Here is a 21808-nt window from a genome sequence, read left to right on the forward strand (position 1 = left end):
GAAGAAAGTTAAGAATTCTAAGAGGCCATGAATAGGGCTATGGTGACTAAGGCAGAAAACATAAACTTTTGAGATTTATTTGAGGTGATGAGAACAGCAACATCTGTTCAGGCTGCCAGCCAAGAAAATTTATCAAGTGCAGGAACTTTGCCACAAAATAAATAACTGTTTTGGAGAGAGCCTAATATTCCATCATGGTAAGTAACAAAACCCACAGACAGCTCCCTAATCCCAGAAACATAAAATACCTCAGCCAGTCATCTAGCTTAACTATTTCACCTCACTGCATTCACATCTACCCTGGGGCGTACTCCACAGCAAAGATAAAGATAACACAGCTGTTCATAACAACTAGCATTTTTATAGTTCCTTGAGGAACTATACATTTGATAACCCCCTAAAGTGGGCTGGCAAGGTTCATTCCTCTCACCAGGTCCTAACAGACCACTGCTATCACATCAAACTTTGGACTTCATGAACCTAAGTACAAAATAGCCATACTTGAGATTCATTATATGCGACCATTTCAATACTTAATTATCTCTTAGTAAGACTTAGATTACAAAAAGTTGGTCCTTGGAGAAGAGAGATTCAGGCTTGAACTGGGTTTCACCGGATTGGCCTCCATGCCCTATGATCAAGAAAGCACTGGCCTCCCAACACCTGAAGACCTAGGCAGGAATCATTGCTTTGAGATCCCTCCTCCATCAGAAGTTGTGTCTGTCATCAGCTTTCTGACCACCTAGGGCAAGACTTCACCTCTCCCTCTTAACAGAAGTCACGTCCACCATCAGTTCTGTGACCATCTGTGGATGCATTTATTATTGGGGTTTTTTTTTAGGTTTTTGCTAGACAATGGGGTTAAGTGGCTTGCCCAAGGCCACACAGCTAATTTAAGTGTTTGAGGCCGAATTTGAACTCAGGTACTCCTGACTCCAGGGCCTGTGCTCTATTCACTGCGCCACCTAGCCACCCTTTCCTGTTCCATTTTAACTGAAAACTCTTCCCTTGCTGTGTCTATCCTACCAGACTTAAGTCTCCTCCTTGCCTGGCCCTTCCACCTTACTAATCAGAGGCAGCTAGGTAGCAGGATCTAGGGCTGGAAAAACCTGAATTCCAATCTAGCTTCAAACACTCTGTGACCCTGGGCAAAATCATTAAACTATGTTCAGTTTCTTTTCCTGTAAAATGGGGACTGATAGCAAATGACAATTTTTGAAAATAACTTTGTCAGTCTGAAAACATAAATGCTTGCTCTGGGTATGGTCCCATTTCCTTACCATCTGCTCTTCCACAGAACTTCTGCCACTGGCACTTTAGAACTGCTCTGTTAGAAACAAACCCCTCCAGTTTCCAGATGTTTTCTTGATTGCCTCCTCCACCTCTTAGTACTAAGTGGTACTGACCAAATGATCATCTTCAATGCAGAAGACCAGAGGATTGGCATGCTTCTCCCTTCCCTTTGCCATTTCCAGACCATTAGTTTGTTGCTATCAACCACCTAGCCTTGGAAGTTAATGCCATGCTATTTTCCCTCTTGCTATCCTGGTTAATCAACACCTCTAAGATAGTCTCTGCTTCCTGATTTGAGGATGAGACTGCCTTCTCTCTGCCTTCAATTTTAATATCCAGATGTTAAAGATTCTTAGGTTTGGTTTTTTTTTTGGCAAGGCAAATGGGGTTAAGTGGCTTGCCCAAGGCCACACAGCTAGTGTCTGAGACCGAGTACTCCTGACTCCAGGGCCGGTGCTTTATCCACTACGCCACATAAAGATTACATTATAGTCTCTCAGTGTCTCCAAAGCCAATAGTTAGGCACTGCATCATCCCAGAGGGCAGGAGGAGAGAAAAAGAAACGAGTAGATAGCTGAACCCAGCATCTATATGAAGGCTTTGGTAGAAATCTCGGAATTAGACTAATTGCAGGTCAGCAAGCAAGAAAAACTACATAATTTTACACAAATACATGTATATGCATGAACATGTATATGTCCACACAAACATGCATATAAAAATGAGTATGGATGGGTCTGCATATACAAGGGAAAATGTAAAAAATCCTAATATAGATAACATCTTATCCAGAAGTCTTAAATGCTGGTATCTCCACTACAATGAATAGATAAGGTGAGCCACCTGGGGGCCAGAAAATCAAACGTGAAAAGGAAGGTGAATTTTTTTTAGTAACTTGCACAGTGATCAATCTGCCAGTGCAATCTGGTATCCTCGAAACATAAAAGGGCTGGAAGAATGAAGAATTCTTTAAAATGATAGAAGTGCTTCAAAGTAAAAATAATCTGAAAGGGACAAGGGTAAGCTTTACTCGTATAAAGAGGTTGGAAGAATGGAACTATGTAATAACTATTGGGTTACTATGTAAAAACTGTGAAGCTACATAAGGTAGAAGCTGTACCTGACTACTAAAGAATACCAAGGTTGCCATATTTGACTTGATCCATTTACCTGGGATATTAAAAAGTTCTCTCAAGGGGCGGCTAGGTGGCATAGTGGATAAAGCACCGGCCTTGGAGTCAGGAGTACCTGGGCTCAAATCCAGTCTCAGACACTAGCAGTGTGGCCTTGGGCAAGCCACTTAACCCCATTTGCCTTGCAAAAAAAAACCTAAAAAAAAAAACTCGAACCCAACTACTACAATCCACTTACCTAGTGAAAGGCTACTTACTGGTAGTGTAGTGGATAGATCAGTGGCCCTGGTGTCAGGACACATTCAATTCTGGCCTCACACACTAAGTAGCTCTGTGACCCTGGGCAAGTCACAACCCCAATTGCTTAAAAAAAACACAAGTGACCAAATGACAAATGATGCCACCAGATGAAATTTAGAGAGCTAAGGATTGAAAACTAGGGATACTGTTTTTTCACTGCTTACAGTGAAAGGGGCTTTAGAAGGCTTTAAATGAAAATGTCAAATCAAATACTGAGAGAAACAAGAATAATCTAGAAAAATAATGGAAGAGAGGACCAACAATGTGTAGGAGATAATACCAGGAGGAACAATGACCAGACCTAGTTTCAGATGTCTATATAAATGTATAAAGTACAGGAAAGAAACAGGGTAAAGATACTGATTTTTTGTTGTTGATCAGTTGTTTTCAATCTTAAAACAACTCTTCATGACCCCATTTGGGCTTTGCTGTGTTTTTGTTTTTTGGCAGATTCCCTAGTGGTTTGCCATTTCTTGCTCCAGCTCATTTTGCAGATGAGGAAACAGAAGATTAAATGACTTATCCAGGGACACAAAGCTAGAAAATGTCTGAGGCCAGATTTGAATTCAGGAGGATGAGTCTTCCTGACTCCAGCCCAATACTCTTTATCTACTGCTCAGCTAGCTGTCCCTAGAAATACTAATAAATTAGACTTCACAGGTATGGAGTTTGTGGAATGGCTCTCATGACCGTCTCGGGAAGGGCATATCTCATATAAGAGGGAAAGAATCAATAACTGGGATAGTGAAGAAGCATTATTTCCTAAGAACATAATCCATGCAATAAAATCCAGGATCGAAAACCTGAGGTTATTTGAGTGGAAATAAATGAAGAGCAAAATAAAAGCGATAATTTCGCGGGGGGGGGGGGGGGGGGGGAGCTTTTATCCAGTGAGGAGGAAGTGAGGAAACAAGAATTAGAAGTGTGGGAAAAAAGACAAAAACCTGATATAGGGATATGATAGGACATGTGCTGGAGCTCTCTTCCAAAAGAAGACGACTTCATAAATTTGTTATTTAATGTGAATTAGTCTTCAAAAAGTGGAAGATGGGGAATGACAATGCACTAAGGAGGATGTAATAGATGAAGTAAAAATAAGAGAAACTTGGGGGTGGGGTGAACTTTAAGCTTAAAATTCATTCAGTAAAATTCAGTAAAAAGTGGTTATAGTCTAATGTGCCCATTAAGACTTGGAGGGAAAAAAGACTGAGAGAACAGATTCAAAGGGTTTAGAGCAAGCCAGAGTAGTTAGTTTGTATGTCACAGTTGCTTTTGGTAGTCTGAACCACTAATGGTGATTTGTGAATGATTTTGAAAAGTAAGGTAAGTGTCAATCTTAGATAAGGAAAAATATTCCAATTTTTTTAAAAAATGAGAATGGAATTTGCCAACTATGATACAGGAAACCCAACAAATTCTTGGCAATATTCTAGAATGTATTTTTAAAAAATATGAATACATATATAGAAACAGAAGCAGTCATCACAGAGAGATCCAGCAAGGTTTCCTCAAGATCAGGTCATGTCATTCTAACCTCATTACCATTTCTTTTTTTAGGCAAGATCACCAGACTGGCAGGCCAGACCATTTCTTTGGTTATGCATTACCTAGATCTTAGCAAAGTTCCTAATACTATTCTCTTGGAAAGACGTGGGTTAGATGACAATGCAAAAAAAAGAATGTTTCATAACAATTAGAATCAGAAAACCCCAAAGGGTAGTTAGTTCAATATCATTCTGGAGTATGCCTTAGCAAGATGAAATATCAATGACTTGGTCAAAGACAAAGATGATATGCATCAAATTTGCTTGTGACACAAAGCCGAGAAAAACAATATAATGAACAATCTGAATTCGAAAAGCTTTCAAGTGTCATAAAACATTGGGCCAAATTGAACAACTTGAAATATAATAGGAATTTTAAATCTCCCACTTAAGTTTTAAAAATTAACTTTACTGGTATAAGTTAGGGAAGGTATAATTAGGCAGCAGTCCAAATGGAAGAGTTCTTGGGATTCCAGACTGAAAGCTCAACAAGAGTTAGCAGTGACACAGAAGCTAAGAAAACTAATGCAATATTAGGATGTACTAATTAAGAAAAAAATTTAAATAAAGAAAGGAACACTATCTAAGACTAGGGAACTGATAATGCTGCTATGCTCTTGTGTTTAATTTTGGGAGCCATGTAGAAAAGGTATGAACTAGCGCTCATTCAGAATATGTCAACCAGATTTGCAAAGGATTTCTGGTCATGGAAAATCAATTGAAAGAATTGGAGATGTTTAGCAGGAGAAGATTTAACAGATATAATTGCCCTCATATATTTAAAGGGTTAACATGTGGAACAGGAATTATACTTGTTCTACTTCGCTTCAAAGGACAGAACTAGATACAATAGTAAAAACTGCAAGGAGGTAGACAGGTTTAAGAAAAATCTTCCTAACAGGCTGAACTTTACACAAAAGTGGAATGGGCTATCCTGAGAAAGAGTGAGTTCTCTCATTTCAAGGTTTTCAAACGAAGGCTGAATAACCTATTTGTTAGATATATTGTAAAGAGTAATTCTGATTCAGGGTCTGGTGAACTAGATGGTCTTGTTGATTACCATATTAGCAAAGACAGAAAAATTCAGGGTTAGAAAACATATGCTGAGGGAGATATTAATGTTTATTAATTATATTGACCTCATTCTCTTTTTCTGATTTATTCCTTCCTGTTTTGTCAATCAATACAGTTTTGGTTACAGAAAGAGTTTGCTAGTAAGGTTGCTTTCTCTATTTTTGGAACTAAATATGGAATATTTATATATGGAGTACTTTCTGAAGTAATTTATGGCTCATTCCATTTGTCTGATAAGGTTATTAAATGATCTAATTATTAGTTTGCTAATTTTAGTATTTTATATTTTTGTAGCTATTAATTTTCTTTTTATATTTTATTTTAAAAGTTTCCAATTACATATAATTGGAACAATTACATTGATTTTTTGTAAGAATTTGAGTTTCACATTTTTCTTTCTTCCTTCATTCTCCCCTCTCCATGCGGGGATGTAACCTGATAAGTTGTATACGTACAATCATGTTTAATATATTTCCATATTAGTCATGCTGTGAAAGAAGACTCAGAACAAAGGGGGACAAAAGATCATGTTAAAGAAAAAAAAAACTAATTTTAAAAAGTGAAAATAGTATGTCCTGATCTGCATTCAGACTCCATGGCTTTTTCTCTGGACACAAATGGCATTTTCCATCACAAGTCTCTTAGAATTATCTTTACTCATTGAACTGCTGGGAAGAGCTCAGTCTGTCATAATAGATCATTACCAAAATTGCTGTTATTATGTACAATGTTCTGCTTCTACTCACTTCACTTGTCATCAGTTCATACAAATCTTTCTAAGCTTTTCTGAAATCCATCTAATCATGATTTCTCATAGAACAAAAGTATTATATCACATTCATATATCATAACGTGTTCAGTCATTTCCCAATTGATGGGCATCCCCTGAATTTCCAATTCTTTGTCACTACAGAGCTACTATATTTTTGTATCCATGGGCTTTCCCCACTTTTATGATTTTTTTGGGATATAGACCTAGTGCTGAATCAAAGGATATGCACAGTTTTATAGACCTTTAGACACAATTCCAAATTGGTTGGATCACTTCACAACACTACCTACACTGCATTAATGTCCCAGTATTCCCACATCCCCTCCGACATTATTTTTCTTTTTAGTCAATGTATATTATGTATATTAGCCAATGTAATAGCCTCAGTTATTTTGCCTTTACCTAATTAATAATGATTTAAGGCATTTTTTCATATAACTACAGATAACTTTAATTTCTTCATCTGAAAGCTGCCAATTCATATCCTTTGACCATTTATCAATAGTGGAATACTTGTATTCTTATACATTTGACTCAATTCTCTATATATATTTTAGAAAGAAGTCCTTTATCAACTAGTTGTAAAAATTGTTTCCCAGCTTTCTGCATTCTTTCTGATCTTAATTACATTGGTTTTATTTGTGTAAAAATGTTTTAATTTAATGCAATCAAAATTATCCATTTTGCATTTTATAACACTCTCTCTTTTTTGGTAATAAACTTCTCCCCTCTTCAAAGATCTAATAAACAATTCTTTATTCTCCTAATTGGCTTATGGTATTACCATTTTTGTCTAGGGTTTGAGGTGTGGGTCTATGCCAAGTTTTTGCCACACCATCTTCCAGTTTTCCCAGCAGTTTGTGTTAAAATAATGAGTTCTTATACCAGAAACTGGAGTCTTTGGGTTTATCAAATAGCAGGAAAAAGTAGTAAACGAATGTATATAGTATGGTATTCTACTCCACTGATCCACCTCTCTATTTCTTAGCCAGTACCAATCAGTTTTGATGACTGCCACTTTATATTATAGTTTGAGAGCTAGTATAAATAAGCCAGCTTCCAGTTTTTTTCATTAATTCCCTTGCTATTCTTGATCTTTTGTTACTCCAGATGAATTTTGTTATTATTTTTCTCTTTCTACCTCTTACCTTTTGTTGGTAATAAATAGAAATGCTGATGATTTGTGTGAGTTTGTTATATATCTTGCAACTTTGTTGTTATTTAAAGTAGTTTTTTAGCTGATTTTCTAGGATTCAAGTATACCAACATATCTGCAAAGGGTGAGTTTTGTTTCCTCATTACCTATTCTAATTCCTTCAATTTTTTTCTTCTCTTACTGTTAAAGCTAACATTTCAAGTATAGGATGGAATAAAAATGGTGATATGGGCATCCTATAATTTTTTTACTAATAATTTATTTAAAATTTCTGTATCATATTCTTTTTTTAAGGTTTTTTTTTGCAAGGCAAATGGGGTTAAGTGGCTTGCCCAAAGCCATACAGCTAGGTAATTATTAAGTGTCTGAGGCCAGATTTGAACTCAGGTACTCCTGACTCAAGGGCTGGTGCTCTATCCACTGCGCCACCTAGCCACCCTTTTATCATAATCTTTAGGGAAATTGGTCTAGAATTTTTTTCCTCTGTTTTGTCTCTTCTGGGTTAGCTATCAGAACCAACTTGGCAGGATTCCTTAACTTATTTTTCCAAACAGTTTATATAGTATTGAAATTAATTAATGAGTGATAGAATTCACTTGTGAATCCATCTGGCCTTGGAGATTTTTTCTTAGTAAGTTTATTAGCAGCTTATTATTTTGCTGAAATGGGGTTATTTAAATATTTTATTTCCTCTTTTGTTAATCTGGGCAATTTCTATATCCATTTCACTTAGATTGTCAGATTTACTGGCAAATATTTGAGCAAAATAACTCTGAATTAATATTTTAATTTACTCCTCATTGGGGGGTAAATTCATCCTTTTCATTTTTTGATACTGGTAATTTGGTTTTCTACTATTTTTTGGTCAAATTAACCAAAGGTTTATCTATTTTATTGTTTTTCTTTTTTATGATTTAATTTATTTTCATATTATTTCAATCTTTTTTATTTACATTATTCTATTCATGTGGAATAATCTTTTTTTTAATTTTTTAAGATTGTATTTAAGGCAATGGGGGGTTAAGTGACTTGCCCAAGGTCACACAGCTAGGTCATTACTAAATGTCTGAGGCCACATTTGAACTCAGGTCCTCCTGACTCCAGGGCTGGTACTCTATCCTCTGCACCACCTACCTGCCCCTATAATCTTCTTGTGAAAGTAAACATAAAGCTCCCTCCCCCCCCAAAAAAGATAGAACGTCTCAAGAAAAATGAAGTGAGAGGGGACAAAAAGTGTACTTCAGTCTGTATTCAGACTCCATCAGCTCTGTCTCTGGGATGAGTTGGCTTCTTTATCATAAGTCCTTCAGAGAAGTTGCTTCAATATCTTTTCCCACAGTTGCTATTGCTAACTGTATTTCCCTCCATTCTATTCCTCTCCACTCCCATATATTCTATTTCTCTCTCCTTTTACCCTGTCCCTTCTCAGAAGTGTGTTGTATCTGACTACCCTCTCCCACCATCTTTCCTCTCTTCTATTACCTATTCTCCCCTCCCCATTTCCCCTTTCTTCTCATTTTTCTCTCTGACAAGATAGATTTCTATAACCTATTAAGTGTGTATGTTATTAACTCTCTGAGGCATTTCTGATGAGAACAAAGACTCACTCATTACCCCTCACATTTCCCACTTCCATTCCATTACAAAAGCTTTTTCCTGACACTTTTATGTGATATCTTAGCCCCTTCTTCCTCTCTTTTCCCTTTCTCCCAGTACTTTCCTTTATCACTCATGGATTCCACCTTTGTACTTTATTATGCCATTAAATTCAACTCCCTCCTGTGCCTTGGCCTTATATGCTCCTTCTAACTGCTCTTATAAATGAAAAGGTTCATGAGTTATTAGTATCTTCTTCCCATGCAGGAATGCAAACAGTTCAACATCATTAAGTTTCTCTCATAATTAGTTGTTTTCATTTACCCCCTCTATGGTTCACCAGAATCCTGTACTTGGAGATCAGACTTTCTGTTCAGCTCTGGCTGTTTCAACTGGAACATCTGAAGTTCACATTTCATTGAAAGCCCATCTTTTCCCCTGGAAGATGATGTTCAATTTTGTTGGATAGTTGATTCTCAGTTGCATTCCAAGCTCTTTTGTCTTCCAGAGTATCATTCCAAGGCCTATGAAATGGAGGTGCTGATAAATCCTGTGTAATCATGACTGTAGAGACTCAGTAGTTGAATTCTGGCTCCATGTAGTATTTTCTCTTGAGAGTTCTGGAATTTGGTTATAGTATTCCTAGGAGTTTTCATTTTGGGATCTCTTTCAGGAGGTGATCAGTGAATTCCCTCAATTTCTATTTTGCGCTCTGTTTCTAGGATCTCAGGGCAATTATTTCTTATTTCTTGAAAAATGAAGTCTAGGCTCTTTTCCTGGTCATGACTTTTTTTTTAATTTTTTTATTTTTATTAAAGATATTATTTGAGTTTTACAATTTTCCCCCAATCTTGCTTCCCTCCCCCCACCCCCACCCCACAGATAGCATTCCATCAGTCTTTACTTTGTTTCCATGTTGTACCTTGATCCAAATTGGGTGTGATGAGAGAGAAATCATATCCTTAAAGAGAAGACAAGTCTCAGAGGTAACAAGATCAGACAATAAGATTTCTGGGGTTTTTTTTTCCCAAATTAAAGGGAATAGTCCTTGTACTTTGTTCAAACTCCACAGCTTCTTATCTGGATACAGATGGTACTCTACTTTGCAGACAGCCCAAAATTGTTCCCAATTGTTGCACTGATGGAATGAGCAAGTCCTTCCAGGTTGAATATCACTCCCATGTTGCTGTTAGGGTGTACAGTGTTTTTCTGGTTCTGCTCATCTCACTCAGCATCAGTTCATGCAAATCCCTCCAGGTTTCCCTGAAATCCCATCCCTCCTGGTTTCTAATAGAACAATAGTGTTCCATGACATACATATACCACAGTTTGCTAAGCCATTCCCCAACTGAAGGACATTTACTGGATTTCCAGTTCTTTGTCACCACAAACAGGGCTGCTATAAATATTTTTGTACAAGTATGGTCATGACTTTCAAGTAGCCCAATAATTTTTAAATTCTCTCTCCTGGATCTGTTCTCTAGGTCAGTTGGTTTTCCAATAAGCTATTTCCTATTTTCTTCTAGGTTTTTCATTCTTTTGGGTTTGTTTTATTTTTCTTGATTTCTCACAAAGTCACCAGCTTCTCATAGTTCCATTCTACATTTGAAGGAGTTATTTTTGTCAAGAGATTTTTTATCACCTTTTCTAACTGGCCAATTCCATTTTTTAAGTCATTCTTCTCACTGGCCTTTTGGACTGCTTTTTCCATTTGATCTAAACTGGTTTTTAAGATGTTATTTTCTTCAGTGTTTTTTATCACCTTCATCAAGCTGCTGACTTGGTTTTCATGATTTTCCCACATCGTTCTCATTTTTCTTCTCAAATTTTCCTCTTCCTTCCTTGTTTTTCAAGATCTTTCTTGAGCACTTCTATAACCTAAGCCCAACTTCCATTTCTCTCTTAAAGGCTTTGGATTCAGAAGTTTGAACTTTGTCATCTTCTGAGTGTATATTTTGATCCTCCACGGAACCAAAGTAATTTTCTATAGTCATGTTCTTTTTCCTATTGTTTGCTCATTTTTCTCAGTCTATGACTGATTTACCATACTTCCAAAGCTTTGGGGGACAACCCAGAGGCCCTAATTCCTCCAAGGTCTTATGAAAAGTTCTGACTGCTCTCCTGGCCTTTGCCCTGGAGCTGTGAGTAGGGTCCCTGCTCTATGAAAAATAGAGGCCCCAGACTGCGACTAGAGTCTGAATGTGGATGAAGCAGCAGAATCCTGCCCCAGGGAGAGCAGAGAGACTTTCATGGTCTCTCCCCAACCTCTTACCATCTGTGGGCCGAACACTCCTCAGGTTCCTGCTGCAGGGTTGCTCCAAGGCCAGCACTGGCACAGGCTCTGTGCTCACTCTTTTGTGGCAGAGTTCTCTCTGGGATCCCCTATGTCAGGAAGTCTGGAAATTGCCCCCAGGGCCACAAAGCCAGGCAACCCCTGGGACTCAGGCATACCACAGGCTGTTCCTGGAAGGCTGGAGTTGGTTTGCTCTGGTGTGGCATGACTATAGCCTGGCTGTGTTGCAATTCTTTCCAAATCCCAGTCCCAGACCTTTCCCATGGATCTTCCAAGTTGTCTTGAACTGGGAAATTATATCACTCAGTCTTTCTGTGGATTCTGCCCTCTAAATTTTGGCTAGTCATAATTTTATGGCTTTTGGAGCTTTTGGGGATTCCTGCCCTTATGCCACACACTTTTCCCTTTCTTATACTATGCCACCTAGCTGCCCGTTTAATATTTTTTTAGGTTTTTCTTTTTGCAAGGCAATGGGGTTAAGTGGCTTGCCCAAGGCCACACAGCTAGGCAATTATTACATGTCTGAGGCAGGATTTGAACTCCAGGGTCAGTGCTCTATCCACTGTGTCACCTAGCTGCCCCAGTTTAATATTTTTTTACTTTCAATTTTATTAATTTCTTCTTTGATTTTCAGAATTTGTACTTTGGTATTTAATTGGGGATTTTTATTCTGTTCTTTTTTCTAGTTTTTTTTTTCCAGCTGCATGCCCAATTCATTGATTTCCTTTTTATCTACTTTTTTTTTCATGTAAGCATTTATATTTAAAATTTCCCCTAATAACTACTTTGGCTATATCCCATTATTGTAATTGTCTTCGATGAATTATCAATCCATTTTCTATTGGTATTGAACTCTATTTCTATGAAATTCAATATAGTTGTTCCATGTACTTCTCTTAATTTCTTCATTATCTGATGTTAAATTTTCCCTCATTGAGTGGTCTTATATCATTTGAACTGATATGAATTGCAGAAGTACCACAGTGTAGGATATAATGATCTCCTTGCCTCCAATCTCTCCCCCTCTCCAAACCATCCTTCCCAAAGGAACCAAAATAAAATCCAAGAAATCATGTTTTCCCTGCTCAAAAATCTTCAGTGGTAACTCCTTATTACCTACAATGATAACGTACCAACTCCTTGGCCAAACATTTAAGGTTCTCCACTGTCTGGTTCACCCCACTTTTCCAACTTCACTTCATATTAGTACTCTACACACACACACACACACACACACACACACACACACACACACACACAAACACTGCACTCCAGCCAAACTGGATTACTTGCTGTTACCTAAACTTGTCTCATATTCTTGCTTCAATACAATTTGGTAATGATGCCTATTTTTCACTGATTGCACCCATTACCTACCTCACACTCCCTAGTCTTCTATACGTTTAAGAGTCTTTTTCTTTGTTCAAAGTTCAGCTCAGGTATTACCCTTTAATGATGCTCCCACCCCCCAAACCACCAGGTAAAATGTTCTTTCATTCCTCAACCTTTACCTTGATCTTTCTTTTGCCCTAGTCACTCCCTTATTTTACAGTTATTTGTGGGGGAGGCTTATTCCCCACCCCATAATGCCTGCATGATATGCTGTCATTTTCTCTCTAGGTCCCTGACACCTACCATAGTGTCTTGCATATAAAAGGCTCTTTTGTTAAAGGAATTGAAACGAAAAAACAGAGACCCCACTTAATTGAGAAGCAAGTTCTGCTTATAGCTGTCTTCAGTAAACAGTGGTAAACCAAGTTACACCTATTACAATCTGAAAAATGGGTCTCTTCCTGTCTCCATCAGTGACTTAGCTTGGCCTCCTCTCTTCTTCCCAAGCAAGTATGAGGAGTTCAAGTCAGCAGATCTGGGCAGAATCTATAATTTACACACCAAGGAAGAGGAAAAAGTGACTGAACTGTATTTCTCTCAGCCATTCCCAATTTTTAATTAGGAGCAAGAGATGATTTATATGCCCATGATCAGCTAGAAAAATATGGAGCTGTCACAGTTGGAGCAGAGGAGAAAGGAGAAAGAAGTAGTAAAAATACAACAGCAGGGGATGACAACAATGGATCCTCTCAAAACATTTTTAAATGTATATAATACAAAAGATTCCAAAGGAAGCAAATTATAGTGCAGTGAATACTTAATAGTGCAGTCATACTTAGAATGAGGTAAACCAGAGTTCAAATCTTCTAGTCATTTGCTATCTCTGTGACCTTGAGCAAGTCCCTTAACCTCTCAGCCTTAGTTCCTTCATCTATAAAAATAGGCATAATAGCATATATTTGTAGTAGGGGTCAAATGAAATAATGTACGTAAAGCACTTTACAAACTGCCAAGTCCTATATAAAAGGAGTTCTTATTATCAATAATTATAATTTTATCAAAATATTTCAAAATCCCTGTTTAAGGATCTCTATAACTAAAGAAAAAAAAGCTAACAAATCTATGAATTAAAGATCAACATTTCCACCCTGAATATATTAATGTATACCATATTTACAGAAAGTATGAACATTTGCTCTTTCAATAAACTTTTAACTAGCTTTATTTTTATAAAAAGAATTCACTTTTTCATCAACAAGTAGTTATATGGTAACTTTATAACCCTTATTTCCATTTAACGAATATTGTTATTGAAGGCTCAGAGGAGTTAAATCAGCTTCCTCTGTTCCAAAACCTTAAGTGGCAGAGGGAGGATTTGAACCCAGATCTTTTGACTCTGAGTCCAAGGCTTTATCTACTACATCACAGTCAAAGTAAATGTTATTATTGAGAATTATGTCCCTAGAATAAGTAGACACAAACATTCTGTGAAATCCAATCACTGGATTAAACATTTTCTCATAACAAACCTGAACTAAAGGTTATCAAAAACCACCCCAGTGAAGACAGAGAGGCCCACAACTTGGTAGATGAAGGGGATTCTTTTCAGGACTCAATACTGGTAGAATTGAAAGTTTCTGAATTGTCATCCGATTTGGAAACCTCTGAAAATTCTTGCTGCTGGGAGAGAAAAAAAGTCAATTGATCAAAGTGAATAGTAAGCTTATTCCTGGCTCAATATAGGGATCTTGCAACTTAGTTAAGTCACCATCCTTGTCCCTCCCTCACAGCACAGCAGATGCTTTTGGAGGTCTAGACCTTTTTTTTTTAAGTATTTTTTTGCAAGGCAAATGGGGTTAAGTGGCTTGCTGAAGGCCACACAGCTAGGTAATTATTAAGTGTCTGAGATCATATTTGAACTCAGATCTTCCTGACTCTAGCTAGGACTGATGCTCTATCTACTGCGCCACCTAGCCACCCTGGTCTAAACCTTTCAACCCACAAGCAGAGGGCAATGATGTCACCCTGATCAGACATAGGTCAAGTGTCAGTTACTAGCTCCATCCAAAGGCACCACGTTGGTGCCTCCAGTCAGGTACAGAAAAGACTCATAAGCGTGTGTGTGTGTGTGTGTGTGTGTGTGTGTGTGTGTGTGTGTGTATGTGTATGTGTACACACACACTCCAAACCATAACAGGTTAATAGGTTATAAAGGAGACAGATTCTATAGAACAGAAAGGCTAAATATTCACCAAACTACTAGTGGAATTTCTAATTAAAAAATTACTTAGTGTTCAGGGAAGCAACAAATATTGGCATATTGGCACCTTGAGATATCCACATACCACAGACCAGATGCCAGTCTTTAGAACTAAGAGCCCTCTGACTTGATCTCATACCAAACAACAAAGAATGAGCTTAGAAAGTGCCAATGTTAAATTTAAATAGGAAGCATGAGACCCCATAAACATAAACATGTGAGATGAGGATCAAAGATAACCTAGCATAGCCCAGTGGAATAATTAACTGAATATGTTTGGATTTGACTGGACCTTAAAGCAACAAGTGACCATGATCAAACTCTTACATATCAATCAGACGGTAAATAAGACAGGTATCACTGCCAGAAACAGATGGAGCTGGCCTCAGAACCTGCATTCAAGTCATGCTGACTGTGTGACCCAAGTAAGTCACTTGAGTTGTCAGGGTTCTAGGCACCTATCTAAAAGTTGCCGAGAAGGTGTGGCTGAATTGGTAAAAGGAGATTCCTCCATCCATGAAACCATAGGGTCAGTTCTGTCATTATCAAATTAAACAAATAATGGTTTTACTAAAGAAGCAACCATTTCTTAAAAACTCAGACAAATATCTGTACCCCATTGTTGTGGCTTTTTGGTGATTCTAATGCAATGAGCGGTGTTTATTAAATAGTGGGCACTAGGAATTCAAGGTCAAAGTTAAGAAACTGTGACCACTATTTTGAGTGTAGAGGAGAGAATGTATATAAGAAATAAAAATTAAGCAATAAATTAGACATGAGAATAAAAAGGGAAGGGTCAAGAAATGACTGAGGATATAAACCTGGATGACTAGAAGAGTTGGACCCTCAACAAAAATAGAGAAATCTGGAAGAAAGGTGAATTTAGGAGTAAAGAAATTAGTTCTGGTTTTGAATGTATTAAATCTGAGATATCCAAGTAGAGATTTCCAGCAGGCAGTTGATGATAGAACATTGGAGTTTAGGATAGATAATAGGGCTTAATATATAAATTTTTGAAGTCATTCATATAGAGATGATAAATAAACTTTTCTGATGAGATCAACAAAAAAAAAAGAATAGAGAGAAAGAAGAAAAGATTCAGGATAAAATCATAGGGCGTATTCATAGTCAGGGGTCCTGTTGTGGATGATGATATAACACAGGAATAGGAAACATCCAACCCACAGGTTAAGGTCCATGAAATAATTTGGTCTGCTGCTGCCACAGCAACCACAGGTAGGACTCAAAATTCAATAAATCTAGGAGAGTTTTTAGGGGTGAATTAAATGTTTGACCAAATATAACAGACTAATTTTTAGTTGATAATTTTGTATGACCCACAAGTGATATTATAAATATTCAAATGATCCATGGCAAAAAAGAGGTTCTCCATGCCTGTTTCTAACATACAAAACTGAGAAGTGGTCAGTCAGCTGCAAAGAGAACTAGGAGAAAAGAGTATAACCAAAACTGAGGGAAGAAAGAATAATGCTAAGTTTCTCCTAGAATTTTACTCTAGCACTCATGTGAGGATAGACTCACAGATCAATAGTATTAGAACAATCAAGAAAATGAAATGATGAGGCAAGAGGTATCATTGTTCGGTTTAAGCAGAAGCATCATCTAGGGCTGAAATGTATGCCATTTAATATATATTAATCTATAGAGCTGGAACTTCCTAGAAAGCCAGTCAGGAACATGACAATGACTAAGTCATACCAGATGGCATTAGCTCAGTGTAATGAAAAATACCATAAAGCTATAAAAGAAATGGGAACCTGATAACAAAGTCAGGGTTCCCTCACAACATCAAAAATAATGACTCAATGATCCTATCCTGTTTTTTTAGTTTAATGGGTGCCCTTTGTCCTTGTATCAGAGTCAATTCAGTCAACCCCATTTTTCCAGATGGAATACTCCCTCCCGTATGACAAAATAATTAAGTAAAACTATCTGTTTCAAAGTTCATATCTGGCAGGGTATGCAATATTCTGTCCTAGTAGTCTTCCACCTCTCTGCTATGAGAAAGAAAGCATATTTCCATTAGAAATGATAACTAGGGGTGGCTAGGTGGCACAGTGGATAGAGCACTGGCCTTAGAGTCAGGAGTACCTGAGTTCAAATCCGGCCTCAGACACTTAATAAGTACCTAGCTGTGTGGCCCTGGGCAAGCCACTTAACCCCATTGCCTTGCAAAAACTTAAAAAAAAGATAACTATCCTTAATTAAGTTTTAATGCTATTCTTTTGATGAAATTCAGTCACAGTTACTAAATAAAGCTTATCTTAAAATGCTTTGGCACATCTAAAAATTTACAAAAAATTAGAGCAATGTATTTTCAAAGAAAATTAGATTTTTAAGTATTAAAAGCCCAGGAAAAAAACCTTTGCTTTCCTAATCTTAGGAGTCCTCAGAGAGGGCTCTTATGAAGAAATTATAATGAAATCAGCAGATGTTATTAGGTCAATATTAAAGAAGGGACATGCAAAGGTTGTCTTGAGATCTGACAGATGAAAAGCTAGAGGGGAAAATGAGTTCCTTCTAAAAAAAGAAAAAGAAAGAAAGAAAGAAAGAAAGAAACTGAGATGGTGACCAAAGAACATTACCAAAAAAACACCAGGTGGAAAAGGGATGCAGGTTTTCTTCCTACAAGCCAAACTGTGAAGTTCAGCAGTTTTCCCCCTTTTTTAATTTTTTGATACCTTATGTTTTTATATCACTGTCATGTCTAAATATATCCTTCACCCTTCCTCTACCAAAATAACCATGCCTTAAAATAAAGAAAGGAGGTAAGAATAGCAGTTCAGCAAAACGAATTAATTGAAGCTGCCAGGATCCTATACATAGAGTGGCCCTGACTTTGCAAAGAAGGGAGGGAGGTATCTTTTCTCATCTCTTCTTCAGGCAAGCATGAGCATTGCAATTACACAGCATTCATTTTCCATTTTTTTCCCTCAGAAGTTAAACTGCCAGCTTCCCTCCTGCACATTCAGTTTTTCCACCTCTGAGACAACCCATCCTGCCTGTGTCTCTGCATGTTTCCCCAAGGGCAGGAGATGTTACACAAAGGTAGATTACCACAAATTCAGAATAGGTGCTGGCAACAGAATGAATCTGGAAGCTTCTCTGGAGTAGGGTCGGCTGAGAATATCCATTGTTCATTAAAGTCTCATCCAAGTCAATGGTTCTGTTGTGCTCCCCTTGGCTGGTATTCAGCATCTTTTGTCCAAGGGAACCAATATTCCAGTATGACTGGCCAAAGGAAGCAGAAGAATGAAAGACAGGTGAGCATGACTAAAACATTTAAAGAGAAAACTGCCAGCCTGCCTCCCCTTCAGCCACAGGGAATTTGTATTGCTCAAAAGAGGATAAGAGGTGAAAATATTAATGAAAGATATTTTTATCATCCTATTCCCCTTTCTATTAATGGAAGGTACTGGTAGGCAGCAATTTGAGAAACAGAAGTAAATAATACTTTAGCACTATTTGTTAAATGTAGTATAATTTTATTATTAAATGTAGTATTATTTGACTACCTCCACCATACCAACATTCTTTAGCTTTATTTGTGCTTTCCTATTTCATTGATCTGTTCCCTCATGGAAAAGAAGCAAATTGTTCTTTTTCCTCATCTGTCCATTAAACCAGCATTGGTTCATTCTAGGCTTTTTAGCCTTTGTTGTATGTCCTCAATTTCATCATTTTTTTTAAATTAAATCTTTTTTTTTTTAATTTAACATTAGGGACAGGGAGGTGGTACAGTGGATAGAGCATTGGCCCTGAAGTCAGGAGTACCTGAGTTCAAATCCAACTTCAGGGGGCTGCTAGGTGGCGTAGTGGATAAAGCACCGGCTTTGGAGTCAGGAGTACCTGGGTTCAAATCTGGTCTCAGACACTTAATAATTACCTAGCTGTGTGGCCTTGGGCAAGCCACTTAACCCCATTTGCCTTGCAAAAATCTAAAAAAAAACAAAAAAAACAAATCCAACTTCAGACAACTTAATAATTACCTAGCTATATGAACTTGGGTAAGTCACTTAATCCTACTGCCTGGGAAAAAATGAATGAATGAATTTAACATTAAGCATCAACATAAACAACCAAGGTTGCTTGAAAATAATTTACCTTTTAATGAATTTCCTCTTAAGTCTCCATCTGTAGAATTCTTTGGGTTTTTTTGTTTTTAGGGGTTTTTTTGTGAGGCAATGAGGTTAAATAACTTGCCCAAGGTCACACAACTAGGTAATTAGTAAGTGTAGGAGATCAAATTTGAACTCAGGTCCTCCTGATTCCAGAACTGGTACTCTATTCACTGCACCACCTAGCTGTCCCTGAGGGATTCTTTGTCCACTTATTCTCACGATTTTATCTGAGGCCTATCTCCTCCTACCTCTTCAAGCAGACCAAGACAATGTAAATACTTTTAAATGTCTCCCCACTATTTTTTTAAGTTTTTTTTCCTTTTTTTTAGGGTTGTTTTTTTTTGAAAGGCAAATGGGGTTAAGTGGCTTGCCCAAGGCCACACAGCTAGGTAATTATTAAGTGTCTGAGACCAGATTTGAACCCAGGTACTCCTGACTCCAGGGCCGGTGCTCTATCCACTGCGCCACCTAGCGGCTCCCCCACTATTTTTTTAAAGTCTAAACTTTTTAACTTTGCTTATGCTATGGGAGGCAGTATAATATAGTAGGAAGAAGAGTATCTGAAATTAAGACCTGAGATTTAGTCTTAATTCTATCACTAACTCGCTGCATGGTCTCAAGCAAACAACTTCTTTTCTTGGCCTCAGTTTCCTCACCTAGGAAATTAGGAAATTCTATCAGATGAACTCTGTGGTCACCTCAAGTAGATTCAGTCAACATTTACTTAATGCCTACTTCATTCAAAGTGCTCTGCTAGGTGGACATCCTGCTAGGGCCACAAAGATGCAGAGGATGCAGGTATTGTCCAAAAGCAGGTTACAACTCAGCAGGGGCAGTAACACAAAAAGTACTTGTAATACAAATTGCAACATGCTAAGTGTATAGGAAAGACAAAAAGTACTGTGAAACATCTCAGCAAAGGCAAATTTTTTTCCTAGATTTTTGATAAGGAGTGTTAAATCAGGAAAACCTTCATAGACATGGTGGTCTACGAATGAGACACTGGCAAATGAGAAAGGTTTCCTCAGGTAGAGATGGAGAGGACAAAGACCAGCGATGGAAGCCACACAGTATGGTGGTAGAAAGGATACTGGACTTGGAATCAGGAGAGAGCTTCATTTAAATCCAACCTCCAATATTTACTATTTGTGTCACCTTGGACAAGTCACTTAACTTTCAAGAGCCTCACTATCCTCCTTTGTAAAAGTTGATATGCTGAGAGAGGAAAGACTAGTATTGAAGTTAGAAGACCTAGATGCAGGTCCTTTGTCTAATATGCCCCAATTGTTTGACCAATGGCAAGTCAATTAACCTCTAAGGGTCCCAGGCAACTCTCAATAATAATAATTTTTACCTACATGCCTCCTGATATCAAATGAAATAATCAAGTGATTTATAAACCACAGAGTGCCATATAACTATCAGTTATTAGACAATCTATAATAGTCCAATGGGGGTAATGGACCAAAGTATTGGGCCAATATCCAGGAATAAAAAAGGCAAGAACCTCTCTGCTCTAGAGAAGCTTATATTCTAAGATAGGAAAACAGCAAACATAGGGGTATGGTGGCCCTGGAAGGTATCTGGGTCTACAGTCACAAGGAAAGTAAATAAATCCAAAGTGCAATTATTGGTGGTAATTTTCCTAAACCAACCATCTTTTTATATAGAAACAGACAGATTTTAAGGAATGGCAAAAGTAAGACAGGAGAATCTGACAAAAATGTATCAGGCCCCATGAAACATAGCTCATAATAGACCTAAACTAGGTTTTCAAAACTGCAGTGGACTAGTTTATCAGCTGGAAGGGACCTCTGAGATCATCCTAGTCCAAGCCCTTCATTTTACAGATAAGGAAACTGAGGCTCAGAGACATTAAATATCTTGCCCATGGTCATCTAGCTTAAAAAGTGCTTGAGGGGCAGCTAGGTGGCACAGTAGATAAAGCACCAGCCCTGGAGTCAGGAGTACCTGGGTTCAAATCCAGTCTCAGACACTTAATAATTACCTAGCTGTGTGGCCTTGGGCAAGCCACTTAACCCCATTTGCCTTGCACAAACCTAAAAATTAAAAGAAAAAAGTGCTTGAGATAGAAATGGAATCCAGGTCTTTCCTGGTTCTAAATCCAGAACTTTAACACTCAGCATTTGCCTCAGTTGCATTCTAGTGATGTATTAGAATGTTTTGATTCCAGTACATGGAACCTGGGTATATGATAGCATGCTTTTCCAATTGTTTGAGTCTTTTTTTTTTTAAGGGAAGGAAAGAGAGAGGAGAAAGGTCTCTGGTGAATGTATGTATAAGCATACCTTCATGCACAGGCAAAAAGATAAGTGAAGAAATAGCTAAACAGACCAAAAGGTTAGGAGAGAAAAAACCCTCCTAGGTCTTGGTCAGTGACAAGACATCATGGAAAACAGTGGTGTATTCAACTAACACAGACAAAAGCCATTTCAAAATCTATCCTGGAATCCAGCTGGAAGAAGCAACTGTTCTTTCAGTATTAATGTAATTAGAAAAAGTCTAACTAGCAAAAAATATTAAAAGTCTGTAAGAACTTTTGTCTATTTCTAATCAAATTAAAGTACCATTAATTGGTAATTATGAGAAATGCCAATAACATTTTCAAAAACAATTTCTCCTAACACCACTCAGTCACATGGGGATGGAAAGAACTCAATAGCAGAAGCCTAAAGTAGGAGGGGAAAAAACAACTCAGCTACTGTCACCACCACCCAACTCATTATTTCCTGAAATCAGCTGCTATGCCATCCATCACTGTTAAAATTTATTTGTTTATTATCTATTCCCCAAATGCCAAGATCAGCACACATCAATGTGGAAAAATGATTATTTTATAATGACCATGTTTATTACATATACATACATACATATATATATGCAAATGGGGTT

The 21808-nt window shown here is 37.5% G+C and overlaps 1 protein-coding gene across 2 annotated transcripts in view; it reads right to left on the reverse strand.

The window, feature by feature from the left end:
- Nucleotides 1-13652: 13652 nt before the first annotated feature.
- Nucleotides 13653-21808, reverse strand: part of LOC141521462 (protein regulator of cytokinesis 1-like) — a 38597-nt gene continuing 30441 nt past the window's right edge. Inside the window, exons 12-13 of one of the 2 annotated variants that reach the window (XM_074234050.1) lie at nucleotides 17832-18005; nucleotides 13653-14170 (exon numbers count right to left, since the gene is read on the reverse strand). In XM_074234050.1, coding sequence (XP_074090151.1) covers nucleotides 14099-14170; nucleotides 17832-18005 — 246 coding nt within the window. In that variant the 3' untranslated portion in view covers nucleotides 13653-14098. Of the gene's footprint in view, nucleotides 14174-17831; nucleotides 18006-21808 lie in introns of both variants that reach the window. The other variant, XM_074234049.1, reaches the window with a different exon arrangement.

The sequence above is a fragment of the Macrotis lagotis genome, chromosome 4 (assembly GCF_037893015.1).
Source record: "Macrotis lagotis isolate mMagLag1 chromosome 4, bilby.v1.9.chrom.fasta, whole genome shotgun sequence".
NCBI lineage: Eukaryota > Metazoa > Chordata > Mammalia > Peramelemorphia > Peramelidae > Macrotis > Macrotis lagotis.